Source organism: Piliocolobus tephrosceles, chromosome 6 (assembly GCF_002776525.5).
Source record: "Piliocolobus tephrosceles isolate RC106 chromosome 6, ASM277652v3, whole genome shotgun sequence".
Lineage (NCBI taxonomy): Eukaryota > Metazoa > Chordata > Mammalia > Primates > Cercopithecidae > Piliocolobus > Piliocolobus tephrosceles.
Genome location: NC_045439.1, coordinates 78,283,991 through 78,300,760, shown reverse-complemented (window position 1 = coordinate 78,300,760; position 16,770 = coordinate 78,283,991). Strand labels below are relative to the sequence as shown.

The 16,770-nt window shown below is 39.4% G+C and overlaps 2 protein-coding genes across 12 annotated transcripts in view; one reads left to right on the top strand and one right to left on the bottom strand.

Moving 5' to 3' along the window:
• Positions 1-16,770, bottom strand: part of FAM227B (family with sequence similarity 227 member B) — a 295,156-nt gene that overhangs the window by 607 nt on the left and 277,779 nt on the right. Inside the window, exons 16-18 of the mRNA XM_023227241.1 lie at positions 6,361-6,438; positions 5,174-5,248; positions 2,758-2,827 (exon numbers count right to left, since the gene is read on the bottom strand). Coding sequence (XP_023083009.1) covers positions 2,758-2,827; positions 5,174-5,248; positions 6,361-6,438 — 223 coding nt within the window. The remainder of the gene's footprint in view (positions 1-2,757; positions 2,828-5,173; positions 5,249-6,360; positions 6,439-16,770) is intronic.
• Positions 1-16,770, top strand: part of GALK2 (galactokinase 2) — a 220,164-nt gene that overhangs the window by 176,523 nt on the left and 26,871 nt on the right. For 3 of the 11 annotated variants that reach the window (XM_023227248.3, XM_023227243.3, XM_023227249.1), the window contains one exon: positions 11,121-11,271. The exons of the other annotated variants lie outside the window; for them this stretch is intronic. In XM_023227248.3, the coding sequence (XP_023083016.1) occupies positions 11,121-11,226 (106 nt within the window). In that variant the 3' untranslated portion in view covers positions 11,227-11,271. The remainder of the gene's footprint in view (positions 1-11,120; positions 11,272-16,770) is intronic. 11 annotated transcript variants of the gene reach the window in all.

The window sequence follows — 16,770 nt, the reverse complement described above, 5'->3', positions numbered from 1 at the left end:
ATCACTCTTTTTCTACTACTTTTTCTCAAATACCTCTCTAATTCAAGAGGCACTTCCAAGAAATCCCACACATTCCTTATATCCCTTTTTTGTTTATCTAGCAAAGCTTGTTTGTATATATACACCCCAGTATAAAGCAGGTATGCAGGTATGTGGGTGAAAGTGACTATGAAAAGACTTACTGAATTCTGGGATTTGTAATGGTATTGATGGGTACCTCTATGTATATCAAGAGTGGGCAGAAATGTTTGGCTAGTGATGGCAAATGACTGGCTTTCTCTTGTGGATGGGCTATAGGAAGCACTTTCTGAATTACGTAATGATTTGGACCAAAAAGTATTTTGCTGAAATACTCAGGTAACTGAGATAGCAATGGTTTTATGGCATGAATTATCCAGAAATATCATAACTACTTATGATTCTGTGATTTCATTAGCTCATTAATGTTTAACTCACAGATTGGGCATCACCCTCTAGAATTTCAGTTTAAGGGAGGCCTGCGCAAAGCTGGTTTTATTTCTTAAAGGATAACAGTCATACATAGAATACTAGGAAAGCCGATATTCTATTTTAAAATAAACTTCTGATGCATTTTCATTCTTAGCAGAAAGGTAAATGCTTGAGAAAGCTTGAGTCAAATTTGTTAAAAGAATTTTGAGTTCTATAAACCCAAAAATCCAAAACCCGAATTTATTTAAATTTATAATCCTTTTTTTTTTTAATACTGTGCCATTTTCCACAAAGGATTTGTGGTTGGTATGTAATTCTTTAAAGATACCTGGATCAGTGTAACAACAACAAAAAAAAGGCGCCTGTCATTACTTTGCTGTTCCATTTAAAATTTTCACTAGGTGATTTCTTCTTCACAAAAGGTGAGTAAAAATTTCCAATGTGCACTCTTCTTTGGGGGACACACATGGTCATCTAAGCGAGGGATCTATTCTATATGTGTTTTGATTTCTCTCTTGAAAAAAAGAACTATGTTTCAGTCTTACCATCACTATGTGGTATTCTAGACATTATGAGAGATGCTAAACTTACCTGGAAGGGATAGGGCCAGGGCCATTAGAAGAAAGATCATGCAGTAAATGGATTTTGAGCATGGCCCTAAAGGATGAGTAGAGTTTAAAAGCTGTGGAGTGCACACTGCAGATGAGCAAAGCCTATGGGTACAGGCCGACATGGTGCATGTAGGAGGCTCAGTGAGAGTGAGGGGTTTGCTTTGGTATGTAGTGAAGAATAAGATTGACTTCGCTGGCTGGAGTTAGCTTTTGAAGAGTCAAATCCAGGCAGCATTTAGATCAGGGGTTACAGCCCAGCAGCCCACGGGCCACATCTGGTCTGCAGATGTATATAGTTTGACCCACAGAATGACTAAAAACTTGGGCTCCAAATCAGGAGATTGTACAAGCAGTATCAGATATTCTGGATTACTCAGAATCTGGATTACTGAGTGGCGGAATATCTGATACTACTTGTCCTACATTTCTGCAGGGCATCAATGAACTAGGGCTGAGATAGTAGCTGTCTTGTTAGATGAGGCACGGCTTTCCAGTGTGCTACAGTTTCCACAACTGCTTGAATAATAATTTCCCTGACACTCAAATCATTAACCATTTACCAGCTGGGGTCACTTGCCCTTTATCAGCACACTTGCACTGTTGTTTTCCTATTCTAATTAGGTATTGCTCCGTGCCCATGTCTCTATCAATAGTAGGGAAGATAGACCAAAAAAAAAAAAAAAAAGGGAGAATGAATATTTTCATGTGTGGATGTAAAAAATAGTCTTTAGCTGGGAGTAGTGGCATGTGCCTGCCGTCCCAGCTACTCGGGAGGCTGAGACAGGAGGATCACTTGAGCTGAGGACCTCAAGGGTGCAGCACTGCACTCCAGCCTGGGTGACAGGTGACAGAGTGAGACCCTGTTTCAACAACAAAAAAATGAAAAGAATAGTCCTGTTTACTTATTATACTGTCCTATTTGTATATTATACAACACCCAGGTGTTTCACTACTTTCTCACTTTTCTGACCCATGTAGGAATTTGATTTGACCCATTTTTGACATTATACTAGCAGCCAATGGGATTGCTCTAGATTTTTGAGTGGAAGCCTTGACATGCTAAAAATAAAAGGCTCTCTTCTATTCCTGACCTCCAATTGTCCAACCTTCAGACATATTGTACACTAGTCTCTACGTGTTCTTGTCTGTTGGGAGGGAAGAGGCCCTTCAGACTTAACAAGACTGCCCATAGGTAAAGAGAAGCGAAAGAAAAGATGATAAGGAAAATCAGAAAGATGGAACAGGCTCCTTTCTTTCCTTTCTTTCTCGTATTTGAGTCCTATTTAGAACCTTATCATATTCTGCCTTGGGTTTCCATTAATTGAGGGCAGGGTCCGTCCATATAACACAGCTGTTGGTACCCAATATGATTTTGTTGAATTATTAATGAAAAACAAAATACAGCTTCAAACATCAGTGATTATTAGTTTGTAATTCTAACTGCATTTGGAGCTTTTCAGTTACATAAACTGTTCCTGGTCAGAAGCTGGAAATGGGGAACGTGAACGTGAGTTGTCACTAAATATGTAAAACAGATTTTCTTACATGTGCATGTGGATGATTAAATGACAAGAATGTATCCTCTTCTGCCACTGTAATTTGGATGTGCCACCATACATTCTTATGAAATATTGTCCAGTCAATATAAAAGAAGCTAGAGAGAGAATTCTCAATTATTTTCAGAAAGAAAACATACCAGTTCATGTAGGAACTTCTCAAAGTCCTGTTTCACTTCGTGAGGTTTCTTGGTAGCCTTTGCTTGGAGTCTAATAATGGAATAAAGAAAATCAGTAACCAAACTAATTGTCCTTATACTGACACCATCAAATAAGCAACATTTATTAAGAATTTAATATACTGGGCATTTGCCAAGCACTTTACATATATTAATTCAATTACTCTTAAAACTTCTGAAGTAGGTACTACTATTATCCTATTTTATAAATGAGAAAACAGGCTTAGATAGGTTCAGACACCCACCCCCGCGGCATGTGCGTGCATGCACACACACACACAGCAGTCATACACCTAGCAAGGAGACAGTCTGAACCCAAGCATTGTGACTGAAGCCTTCAATTCCACCCACTGTGTGGTTCTCACCCCAGCAGTGGCACATCCTCTTCAGTTAGATGCTTCACATAGTATTGCTTTAACTGATTCCACTCATGAGGCTCTAGCCCAGACTTTTAAGGAGTGACAGTGGGGAGAGAAGAGTCAAAGAGACTGGCAAGGGAGACATACAGGGAAGAAAGAGAGGGAGATGGAAAAGGCCAGTGGGTGAGAGTGCTTACTAGACTGTAAGCTCATTGTGAGCAGGGATCCAAGAATCTCATCGTATCTATCACCAAGTATTCATTCAAGAAATATTTATGAAGGACTTGAATGGTTGAATTCAGGAAGCAGCAGGAACCTTTCCAGAGATCTAAGAATGAGGGGAGAAGCAATGGTAGCTAGGCAAGGAAGGATAGAAACTTGAGACAAGGAGAAACATTAGTAAAAGTAACACAGATGAGAGAAAGAGAAATGGAATAAAGGATATATAAGACTATTAATTTCACTGGCAATTTTCAAGTGAAATACTTAACAACTATTTTTCCATGAAATTGGCAGGAAGTAAAATTTTCTGCAAGTCCCAAATACACGTTGCTGAAGCAGCCAGTTTAGATGAGCTATTTAACCCCTTGCCAGGCCTATCCGAGGTGTCTTCAGCATTTAGACCAGCGCACCCCTGAAGGCAGAGTGGGATTACTTAGTCGGAGGTTCTCTTGCATTTGTGCTCTGTGACTGGCACATGCCCCCTCACTCATTCTCTCTCTGCTTATTTTGTCTTCTCAAGCTGGGTTTCCTCCTCACTGATTGCTCTTTAGGCTTCACATTTTTCCTTCCATGCTTGTCTCAAATCTGGCTCTTACGGTGTCGATTCTCAGTAACATCTTCTTAGAATCTCCTTGAACTGCACAGTATCCTTAGAATCTGTCTCATTTCACTAAGTTAAAATCACTCCCTCTTCCAAGTCACTCTTCTAGTTTATAATCTCCCCTCTTAAAAAAAAGAAGTTTTATTGAGATATATGTTACATACCATAAAATTGACCCATTAAAGTGTACAGTTCAGTGGTTTTAGTATATTTATGAAGTTTTATAACATTACTAATCCCCCTTTCTGATTGCCTTTCCTCTTGTGAATATCTCTTTTCAAGATTATAAATGGAAGCTCATACACTGTGCCTATAACTTTAACAAGCACATGGGATTTATATATCCAAATACGTATTTTTCAACAATGTGCCATTGCATTAAACATATTTGAATACTTCTTGTGAGTTACTCTGAAAATTGTCCTACATTCTTCTGCATATTCTCAGTGGTGAAAACTCTGGTCCTGTGTGGATTTGATCTTTGGAAACTTGTAAGAGTCACCTGGAATGGAACCTTATAACAGGTGTTGTGAAGCAGAAAGCTGGGTGATAAAGTTTTTGGTGAAAAGTGAGATAAGATCCTAAAGTAGTGGGTTTAATTTTCTCATGTGACTGGAAAACTAGTTTGGAAGTTCTAAAATAGTATTTAGAAGTATGAAGTGTGACTGGCACAAAGTTAGAGTCTCCCTAGGGGGCTTGTTTGAAGGGCTGGACTTGTCTGATACTTCTTATTCTGCACGTGCTTGTGGGTGTGTTGTAAGAAGTAGGTTAATCTCAATACTTTATAGTTTTTCTTCTTATGGTTTAATTTATAAAATAAATAAATGAGTCCCTTCATTGAGGAAAAATGTTTATATGCATAGGGGAAGAAGGGAAATAAAAAACTAGCCCAAGAGAGACCAGCTAAATCGGTTGTTTTTCTAGTTTACAACTTTCATAGGATGGGGCACGTTTATCGGTTTTATTTTGAAAAGGACTTGAGCTTAAGTCCTATGGCTAGAGAGGAAAAAGTAGATGATGATAATGTTTAGTGATTAAATTATCAGAGTAGATTATTTTGTGATTAAAGAAAGTTAAAATGTTACTCCAGATTAACTGTTAACTAGAAAACTTTTTTTGCAGTTTTGTCGTTTTATGTAACATCTCTTCAATTAAAGATGATCTTAAGCACTACCAAGTTGAATAAGAGACAAACCTATCAAGCTCCTTGTCAATTCTTTCCTGCTGCCATTTTAGAAGTTTTATTTCTTCATTAATTCTGAGTTTTTCCCTATAAAGTCAAAATTTGAAGTTAAATTTTAAAATAATGCAGGCATTACTAATTGGAAAAGAATAAATCAATTTACTGATATACACGTGTTAATAGAAGCCCTCAACAAACCAATTCATTCCCTCCCTATGCACTATTTAGTGTAAAGAATCCCTCAGCACATTCCCTCTTACAAACATGTGCCCACGGTATCACCCACCACGCCTGAGGACAGCTGGACTCCACCTTCTGCTACCACAGGGGCCCTCTAGAAAGGTGTCCATCCCTGTTTTTCCCACTAAGTGCAGGAAGTCTAAGGGGTATGCGTGTGTGGACGTACACATGCATCTGTGGGTGGGTGGGCGGGAGCGAGGGGAATGGGGACCCTTGGAAACAGGGGTGCAGGCTTTTAGATCTGCCCACTGGATAGGACATAACTGGTGGTCCTCCATTTAGCTGTCTTGGAGGTGCTCCTTGGACAGCAGGAGGCACCCAAAAGGGAGGATCATCTTTTCTCCCCCTAAAGGCAATGACATCTCAAGGCAGTAACCTTGATAGCATGGACAGAAGAACTGGACCCTGCCAATTTGTTCTTGTAAAAATTGATGGATATTCTCTCATTAACCCATTCCTAGCTTCCTAGCACCTAAGATTACCATGACTGACCACAAGCAATTATTTAAATTAAGTACAAATAACTGAAAACGTTCCCCCAAGAAAACATTTCAGGAAGGACTTTGCTGTCTTGATTTCCTTGCTTGACACTAGCCCGGCTGCCACCCCAGCTCCAGGGAATTCCTTCTACTGCAGGGAACTTTCTGCTAGTCTTCCAGGGCTTATCTTTGTAAATGGATGATACTCCAATCTCCATTCCCTGGAGCTCTTGCGTCTTCCTGTTGGGGTGCACCCCTCCAGTCACACCAAGCAAAGCTTTCCTTTCTTCTGTCCCTCTCACTTGCCATGGTTCCATGGTTACAACATATACCCTTGACACTTACCTGAAAAGAATCTCTGAGTCTGTAAGATGCTCAGACATGACTCTCATGATTAACATAAGGAACTTAGTTTAGATTATTTCTCTGTTTCCAGCTCTAAAAAAGTATTATATTTAACAATAGTAAGCATCAACTTACATCTTAAAATCCTTTTGGTTCCTTGCAAATTGTCTTTTTGCCTCCTTTATAACATCACGGTATGTTGGAGCAGGTAGTGTGCTAGGCTTATTATTAAGGAATGATTTTCAATTAGGAACATTTGGGAAGTAAATAGTACCCTTCACAGAGGGACCAAGGGGACTGTGTGACCTTCACTTTTCAGTAATGAAGAGTCTCAAGTATAATCATGAATATTATGTCTGGAGTTACACCCAGAGGACTTAAAGAAGGCAACACCACTTTAAACCTGTCCCATTATCTCAACCATAGCAACCATAGGGCACTATGATTTAATAGTTTCATAAATCCTGTAATTACCTTACCTTTTGTGTGTCTTTGTTTTAAAAGCAGCAACTTGTTAAATGTAAATACTAAAAATTACCAAAATATTAAAAATGTACCACAATTCATTTTTTTCTTATTTATTTTTGAGACAGCTCTTGCTTTGTCACCCAGGCTGGAGTGTGGTAGCATGATCATAGTTTACCGTGGCCTCAAACTCCTGGGCTCAAAGGAATCCTCCTGCCTCAGCTTCCTAAGTACTTGTAGACAGGATCTGCTCTCTTGCCCAGACTGGTCTTTCACTTCAAACTCCTGGGCTCAAGCAATCCTCCTGCCTTGGCCTCCCAAAATATTGGGATTATAGGCATGAGCCACAACACCCAGCTTTCATTTTCACATATACTGAGAACCTTAAAGACTCTTTACTTCTAAGAGGCTTTGGGGGTAACTGGCAGCATGTGTGGCTGCCTTAGTTAGCCTGGTTTGTGCTCTCTGCCCATAAGAAAGGTGGTAATCAGAATGTCCAATTATGCTGCTAAAGAAGCTGGGTTCCTCTGTCCTGTCTGTTTCTGGTACAGCCTGTGGATATGTCCTAACCTTGGCCTTAACCCATGCCTGATCTGGCAAAGCAGCCACTTCCCTTTTGAAGTGGCAATTGATCAGTATTGGCCAATATTAGCAAGGAGACAAGCTCCTCTGCTTGTGTTAAATGAGGACCTTAGCCTCGGTGTTAACACTAGGAGCTCTTAAACCTCTGCCATCACTAAGATATAGGGGATGAACTGTCCTCTTACAGCCCCGCTCCCATGGTGAAACTTCAGTATTACCTCTTTCTCTGAATGTAGTTTGCCCATTTTTAAAAAAAACTTTATTTTCTGTTTCAAGGCTGTTGCTGATGCTCATTTTATTTATTTTTCACTAAGTATTTTATTCATTTATTTGAATAATTTATTTTTCGCTTGGTAAGTACTTTTTAAAAAATAGTTTCAACTTTTATTTTAGATTCAGGAGGTACATGTGCAGCTTTGGTGCATGGGTGTATTTCATGAGATGTTGAGGTTTGGGGTACAAATGATCCTGTCACCCAGGTAGTGCGCATAGAACATGATAGTTTTTCAACACTTGCTCCCCTCCCTTCCCTTCTCTTATAGTATGCAGTGTCTACTGTTGACACCTTTATGTCCATGAGTACCCAATATTTAGCTCCCACTTATAGTGAGAACATGTGGTATTTGGTTTTCTGCTCCTGTGTTATTTACTTAGGATAATGGCCTCCATCTGCATTCATGTTGCTGCAAAGGAAATGAGTTCGTCCTTTATGAACATGTAGAATTCCATGGTGTATATATATTACATTTTCTTTATCCAGTCTGCCATTGGTGGGGATCTACGTTGATTCCATGTCTTTGCTATTGTGAATAGTGCTGCAATGAATATATGAGTACATGTGTCTTTTTGGTAGAATAATTTATTTTTCTTTTGAGTATATACTCAGTAATGGGACTGCTGGGTTGAATGGTAGTTCTGTTTTAAGTTCTTTGAGAAATCTCCAACTACTTTTGACAGTGCCTGAACTAATTTACATTCCCACCAACAATGTATAAGCATTCCTTTTCTCTGCAGCCCATCAGCATCTGTTGTTTTTTGACTTTTGAATAATAGTCATCCTGACTGGAGTAAGATGATATCTCATTGTGGTTTTCATTTGCATTTCTCTGGCGATGAGTGATGCTAAGCATTTTTGCATATGTTTGTTTGACACTTGCATGTCTTTGTTTGAAAAGTGCCTGTTCATATCATTTGCCCACTTTTCTTTTTTTTTTTTAGTATTATACTTTAAGTTCTGGGATACATGTGCAGAACATGTAGGTTTGCTACATAGGTATACACGTGTCATGGTAGTTTGCTGCACCCATCAACCCATCATCTACATTAGGTATTTCTCCTAATGCTCTCTCTCCCATAGCCCCACTCCCCTGAGAGGCCCTGGTGTGTGATGTTCCCCTCCCTGTGTCCATGTGTTCTCATTGTTCACCTCCCACTTATGAGTGAGAACATGTGGTGTTTGGTTTTTCTGTTCTTGTGTTAGTTTGCTGAGAATGATGGTTTCCAGCTTCATCCATGTCCCTGCAAAGAACATGAACTCATCTTTTTTATGGCTGCATAGTATTCCATGACATATATGTGCCACATTTTCTTTATCCAGTCAATCACTGATGGGCATTTGAGTTGGTTCCAAGTCTTTGCTATTGTGAACAGTGCTGCAATAAACATATGTGTGCATGTGTCTTTATAGTAGAATGATTTAGAATCCTTTGGGTATAGACCCAGTAATGGGATTGCTGGGTCAAATGGCATTTCTAGTTCTAGATCCTTGAGGAATCGCCACATTGTCTTCCATAATGGTCGAACTAATTTACACTCCCAACAGTGTAAAAGTGTTCCTATTTCTCCACATCCTCTCCAGCATCTGTTGTTTCCTGACTTTTTGATCATCACTATTCTAACTGGCGTGAAATGGTATCTCATTGTAGTTTTGATTTGCATTTCTCTAATGACCAGTGATGATGAGCTTTTTTCATGTGTTTGTTGGCTGCATAAATGTCTTCTTTTGAGAAGTATCTGTTCTTATCTTTTGCCCACTTTTTCATGGGGCTGTTTTCTTCTTGTAAATTTGTTTAAGTTCCTTATGGATTCTGGTTATTAGCCCTTTGTCGGACGGATAGATTGCAAAAATCTCCCATTCTGTAGGTTGCCTGTTCACTCTGCTGACAGTTTCTTTTGCTGTGCAAAAGCTCTTTAGTTTAATCAGATCCCATTTATCAATTTTGGCTTTCATTGCCATTGCTTTTGGTGTTTTAGTCATGAAGCCTTCCATGCCTATGTCCTGAATGGTATTGCCTATGGTTTTAGGTCTTATGTTTAAGTCTTTAATCCATCTTGAGTTAATTTTTATATAAGGTGGTAAGGAAGGGATCCAGTTTCAGCTTTCTGCATATAGCTAGCCAATTTTCCCAACACCATTTATTAAATAGGAACTCCTTTCCCCATTGCTTGTTTTATCACATTTGTCAAAGATCAGATGGTTGTAGATGCGTGGCATTATTTCTTAGGCCTCTGTTCTGTTCCATTGGTCTATATATCTGTTTTGGTACCAATGCCATGCTGTTTTGGTTACTAATTGGGGTATTTAGTCCATTTACATTTAAGGTTAATATTGTTATGTGTGAATTTGATCCTACCACTATGATTCTATCTGGTTGTTTTGCCCATTAATTGATGTAGTTTCTTCATAGCATTGATGGTCTTTACAGTTTGGCATGTTTCTGCAGTGGCTGGTACCATGTTTAGTGCTTCCTTCAGGAGCTCTTGTGGGGCAGGCCTGATGGTGACAAAAATCTCTCGGCATTTCCTTGTCTGTAAAGGATTTTATTTCTCCTTCACTTATGAAGCTTAGTTTGGCTGGATATGAAATTCTGGGTTGAAAATTCTTTTCTTTAAAAATGTTGAATATTGGCCGCCAATCTCTTCTGCCTAGCAGGGTTTCTGCCGAGAGATTCGCTGTTAGTCTGGTGAGCTTCCCTTTGTGAGTAACCTGACCTTTCTCTCTGGCTGACCTTAACATCTTTTCCTTCATTTCAACCTTGGTGATCTGAGAATTATGTGTCTTGGGGTTGCTATTCTCAAGGAGTATCTTTGTGGCATTCTCTGTATTTCCTGAATTTGAATGTTGGCCTGCCTTGCTAGGTTGGGGATATTCTCCTGGATAATATCCTGAGAGTGTTTTCCAACTTGGTTCCATTCTCTCTGTCACTTTCAGGTACACCAATCAAATGTTTGGTCTTTTCACATAGTCACATATTTGTTGGAGGCTTTGTTCGTTTCTTTTCACTCTTTTTTCTCTAATCTTGTCTTCTTGCTTTATTTCATTGAGTTGATCTTCAGTCTCTGATATCCTTTCTTCCACTTGATCGATTCGGCTATTGATACTTGTGTATGTTTCACGAAGTTCTCTTGGTGTGTTTTTCAGCTCCGTCAGGTCATTTATGTTCTTCTCTAAACTGGTTATTCTAGTTAGCAATTCATCTAACCTTTTTGAAGGTTCTTAGCTTGCTTGCATTGGATCAGAACATACTCCTTTAGCTCACAGGAGTTTGTTATTACCCACCTTCTGAAGCCTACTTCTGTCAGTTTATCAAACTTATTCTCCGTCCAGTTTTGTTCCCTTGCTGGCAAGAAGCTGTGGTTCTTTGGCAGAGAAGAGGTGTTCTGGTTTTTGGGATTTTCAGTCTTTTTGCACTGGTTTCTCCTCATCTTCATGAATTTATCTACCTTTGGCCTTTGAAGTTGGTGACCTTTGGATGGGGTCTCTGAGTGGACATCCTTCGTGTTGATGTTGATATTATTCCTTTCTGTTTGTTAGTTTTCCTTCTAACAATTAGGCCCCTCTGCTGCAGGTCTGCTGGAGTTTGCTGGAGGTCCGCCCCAGACCCTGTTTGCCTGGGTATCATCACTGGCAGAGGCTGCACAACAGTAAAGATTGCTGCCTGTTCCTTCCTCTAGAAGCTTTGTCCCAGAGGGGCACCTGCCAGATGCCAGCCAGCTCTGGTGAGTTTCTTAATCCTAAGTTCTGATTTGATTGCACTGTGGTTGGAGAGACTGTTTGTTATGATTACCATTCTTTTGCATTTGCTGAGGAGTGTTTTACTTCCAATATGGGGTTAGTTTTAGAATAAGTGCAATGTGGTGCTGAGAAGAAGGAAGAATGTGGTGCTGAGAAAAGGAAGACACATCTGTAGGAGGTGTTTGTTGGCCCCTACTGGGAGGTGCTTCTCAAGTCAGGATGCACAGGGGTCAGGGACCCACTTGAGGAGGTAGGCTGTCCCTTATCAGAGCTCTAATGCTGTGCTGGGAGATCCACTGCTCTCTTCAGAGCTGCCAGGTATGGACATTTAGGTCTGCTGAAGCTGTGCCCACAACTGCCCCTTCCCCCAGGTGCTCTGTCCCAGGTAGGTGAGGGTTTTATCTATAAGTCCCTGACTGAGGCTGGTGCCTTTTTTTCAGAAATGCCTGGCCCATAGAGGAAGGAATCTAGAGAGGCAGCCGCAGCCTTGCTGAGCTGCAGTGGGCTCCACCCAGTTCGAACTTCCCGGAGGCTTTGTTTACACTGTGAGGGTAAAACTGCCTACTCAAGCCTCAGCAATGGTGGACGCCCCTCCCAGCACCAAGCTTGAGGGTCCCAGACTGCTGTGCTGGTACAAGAATTTCAAGCCAGTGGATCTTAACTTGCTGGGCTCCGTGGGGGCGGGACCTCCCGAGCCAGACTACTTGGCTCCGTGGCTTCAGCCCCCTTTCCAGGGGAGTGAATGGTTCTGTCTCACTGGTGTTTGAGGTGCCACTGGGGTATGAAAGAAAACTCCTGTGGCTAGCTTGGTGTCTGTCCAAACAGCCGCCCAGTTTTGTGCCGGAAACCCAGGGCCCTGGTGGTGTAGGCACCGGAGGGAATCACCTGGTTTGCAGGTTGCAAAGACCATGAGAAAAGCGCAGTATCTGGGCTGGAGTACACAGTACAGTCCCTAATGGCTTCCCTTGGGTGGGAGAGGGAGTTCCCCGAACCCCTTGCGCTTCCTGGGTGGGGCAATGCGCCACCCTGCTTTGCCTCGCCCTCCTTGGGCTGCACTTACTGTCCAACCAGTGCCAATGAGATGAACCAGGTACCTCAGTTGGAAATACAGAAATCACCTGCCTTCTGGGTCAATCTCACTGGAAGCTGCAGACTGGGCTGTTCCTATTTGGCCATCTTGCCAGCAAAATCCTTGCCCACTTTTTAATGGGGCTATTTATTATTTGTTTGTTCAGTTCTTTAGGTTCCTTTTAGATTCTGGATATAAGACCTTTGTTGGATGCATAGTTTGTGAATATTTTCTCCTGTTCTGTAGACTGTTTATTGACTATGTTGATGTTTTATCTTACTGTGCAGAAGCTCTTTAATTAGGTCCCACTTGTCAATTTTTGTTTTTGTTGCATTTGCTTTTGAGGACTTAGTCACAGATTATTTCTCTATGCCAATGTACAGAATGGTGTTTTCTAGGTTTTCTTCTGGGATTCTTATAGTATGAAGTCTTACATTTAAATATTTAATCCATTTTGAGTTAATTTTTGTATATGATGAAGGGAAAGGGTACAGTTCCAATCTTCGGCAGATGGGTGGCCAGCTATCCCAGTACCATTTATTGAGTAGGGAGTCCTTTCCCCATTGCTTATTTTTGTTGACTTTTTTGGAGATCACATAGTTGTAGGTGTGTGACTTTATTTCTGAGTTCTCTATTCTGTTCCATCAGTCTTTGTGTCTGTTCTTGTACCAGTATCATGCTGTTTGGGTTACTGTAGCCTTATAGTATAGTTTGAAGTTCAGTAATGTGATGTCTTCAGCTTTGTTCTTTTTACTTAGGATTTTTTTTTTTTTTTTTGCGATTTGGGCTTTTTTGGTTTTATGTGAATTTTAGAATAGTTTTTTCTAATTCTGTGAAAAATTACATTGGTAATTGGATAGAAATAGCATGGAATCTGTAAATTGCTTTGGGTAGTATGGCAAGTTTAACAGTATTGATTCTTCCACCCCATGAGCATAGGATGTTTTTCCATTTGTTTGTGTCACCTATGATTTCTTTCCACAGTGTTTTGTAGTTTTCCTTGTACAGATCTTGCACCTCCTGGGTTAGATACAACTGTGATTACAGGTGTGCGCCACCATGCCTGGATATTTTTTGTATTTTTAGTAGAGATGGAATTTCATCATGTTGCCCAGGCGTGTTTCAAACTCTTGAGCTCAAGTGATTTGCTCACCTCAACCTCCCAAAGTACTGGAATTACATGTTTGAGCCCCTGTGTCTGGCTGAGATCTTTCTAACTTTTTGAGGTAAGCATTAATGCTATAAACTTTTGTCTTATTGTGGTTTTTGCTGCATCCCAAAAATTTTGGTATGTTGTGGTTCTGTTTTCATTTCTTTTAAATATTTTTTTCCTTTCTGCCTTAATTTCATTGCTTACCCCAAAGTCATGCAGGGACAATTTGTTTGATTTTCATTCAATTGTGTGGTCTTGGGAAATCTTTTTGGTATTGACACCTATTTCTATTTCAAGAATATGGTTGGTAAGAGTTTGGTTTTTTTGTATTTATCAAAACTTGCTTTATGGCCGAGCTTGTGGTCGATATTAGAGTATGTTCTGTGTGCAGATGATAGCAATGTATATTCTGTGGTGGATGGGTGAAGTATTTTGTAGGTATCTCTTATGTCCTATTGGTTAAGTGCCTGAATCATGTCCTGAGTTTTTTTGTTGGGTTCTGCCTGGATGATCTGCCTTAGATTGTCAGTAGGGTGTTGAAGTTCCCCCGCCCCATTATTATGTGGCTATTTCTTTTGGTATGTCTAAAAGTAGTTGTTTTATGAATCTGGGTGCTCCAATGTTGTGTGCATTTATATTTAGGATAGTTAAGTCTCCTTGTTGAATTGAACCCTTTATCATTATGTAATACCCTTTGTCTTTTTTTGACTGTTGTTGGTTTAAAGTCTGTTTTATCTGGTATAAGAATAGTGACTCCTGCTCTTTTTTGTTTTCCTTTTGTGTGATAGAACTCTCTCCAATCCTTTAATGTGAGCCTACGGGTAGGTGTTGTTACATGTAAAAAGGGTCTCTTGAAGACAGCAGATGGACTGATCTTGTTCTTTTATCCAACTTGCAACTCTGTGCCTTTTCAATGGAGCATTTAGACTGTTTGTATTCAAGGTAATAATTAATATGTGAGGCTTTGGTGCTATCGTGAAGTTGTTAGCTGGTTGCTTTGTAGTTTCTACTGTGTCACTGGTTTATAGTATCTGTGGTCTATATATTCAAGGGTATTTCTGTGGTAGAAGGTATCCTTCTTTTGTTTTCTCTTTCAGAATTCCCTTAAAGATCTCTTATGAGACGGGTCTAGTGGCAATGAATTCCCTTAGTGCTTGCTTGTCTAGAAAAGATTTTATTTCTCCTTTGCTTATGAAGCTTAGTTTGGTGGAATATGAAATTCTTGGTTGGAATTTCTTTTAAGAATTCTGAAAATAGGCCCCCAATCTCTCCTGGCTTATAAGTTTCTGCTGAGAAGTCTGCTATAGTTTGAAGGTGTTCCCTTTTTACAAGATCTGGCTTTTTTCTCTATCTTCTTTTAAGATTTTTAAGATTTTTTCTTTAGCACTGATCTTGGAAAGTCTGGTGAGTATGTGCTTTCGTGATGTTCATTTTGTATAGTATCTAGCAGGTGTTCTCTGGATTTCTTGAATCTGGTTGTCTACGTCTCTAACAAGATAACAAGACTAGGGACACTTTTTGAATTATTCCTTCAAATATGTTTTCTGTGTTGTATACTTTTTCTCCTCTCTCAGGAATGCCAGTAATTTATGGGTTTGGTCACTTTACATAATCCTGTATTTCTCAAAGATTTTGTTCATTTTTCTTAATTCTTTTTTTTTTTTTTAATTTTGTGTCAGATTTGGTTATTTTAAAAGACTGGTCTTTAAGCTCTGAAATTTTTTCTTCTGCTTGGCACAGTCGATTGATAAAACTTTCAACTGTGTTTTGAAAATTTTTATTGAGTTTTTCAATTCCAGAAGCTCTGACTGATTTCCTAAGATGTGTATCTCTTACTTCCTGAATTGATTTAGGAGTTTCTTTGTGTTGACTTTCAACACACTCCAGTGCCTGTGGTTAAGGCTGTTGAGCAAGATGGAAGAGTGACTGTATTTTCACTTACATGAAAATAGCTCTACCCAATACAATTTTATTTGTTGCCTGGCAGAGGCCATCCTAGGAAGTTTCTACCCAGTTAAGGCCTCATTTTGGGATAAGATTTGTTTCCATTGTGTTCCTGAGGGCAACTCACTTTACTCCAGAAGAGAAATGTAATAGTGATGTATGTATATTCAAACAGTAACTAACTGAATGGCCAGTTTATCCACTGGAATTTCCTGCTTTCAACTTATTGTTCTGGCAACCTACAGTCTGAAAGATAGCATTGTCTTCAGGTATCACATGATATCCATGAGATCTGATCACACTACACAAATTACCCTGTATTCAGGAATTTCCTAAATGACATTGCTGGAATAGGTGTCCATATGAACTGCAGTTTTCCTGATATGAATCAATTCTGCATGGTATTATTTAAAAATAAAACATCCTTAGGCTGAATCCAGGTTACTTTCAAATTTTGGCTTTGAGATTTCATTCTGTATAGTAATATTTTTTATCATTTAATAAACATTCAATATTAACACACTAGTCCTCAAATCTAAAAGGAAAGTAGTGGAAGCCTCATTTTAAATAATTGAAGCAGGGAAGAACTAAACCTTATGAAATCTCATATTGAATGTTTTAGCATGACTTAAAAATATGATTCTACAAAGAATATTATAGAAGCATTAATGTAATCAAAAGAAAATTACCATAATCCCATTCTCCAAAAAATAAAAATTATTTTCATTTTCTGTGTCTTTCCATCTGTTACATACAAATACATATTTTACAATATTGTTATAACGGTATGGTTGCTTTTTTTACCCAACATACTATCATGATTTCTTTATGCATTCAAGTTTTATAATAATTATTTTAATGTTTGCAAAAGGTTACAGTGAGTGTACATACCTAAGGTGCTCTATTTCCCTGATAATATAGCATAGTACAAACTTTGTTGCGTTTCTTTATGTGAAATCACCAGTTTCTCCTCTCATCCCCAATTGTGTGTTCCAATATGACACTTTCCCCACAAGGGCCTAGCAAAGGAGGACTGTAATTCTTTTATCTGAAATCCCTCTGAATTCGAAGGAAAGATAGCCCTGGTCTTGCTCAGCTAGGACTTGGAGTGATACACATGATTGAAAATAGAGGTGGTGGTCCTATTCATTACATAAACAAGAAGTCTGCAATCTCAGTCGTGCCAGGTTTCCATCTTTATCGTTTTTCCTCACTTTGGCTGTCACAGACTGTGAAGGAGTCTGGCAGCCTTCAAATAAAAGGTTCAGCAATCTTCCTGAAATGACTGAAACTTGAAGGTATCAAGTTACTTTCAAT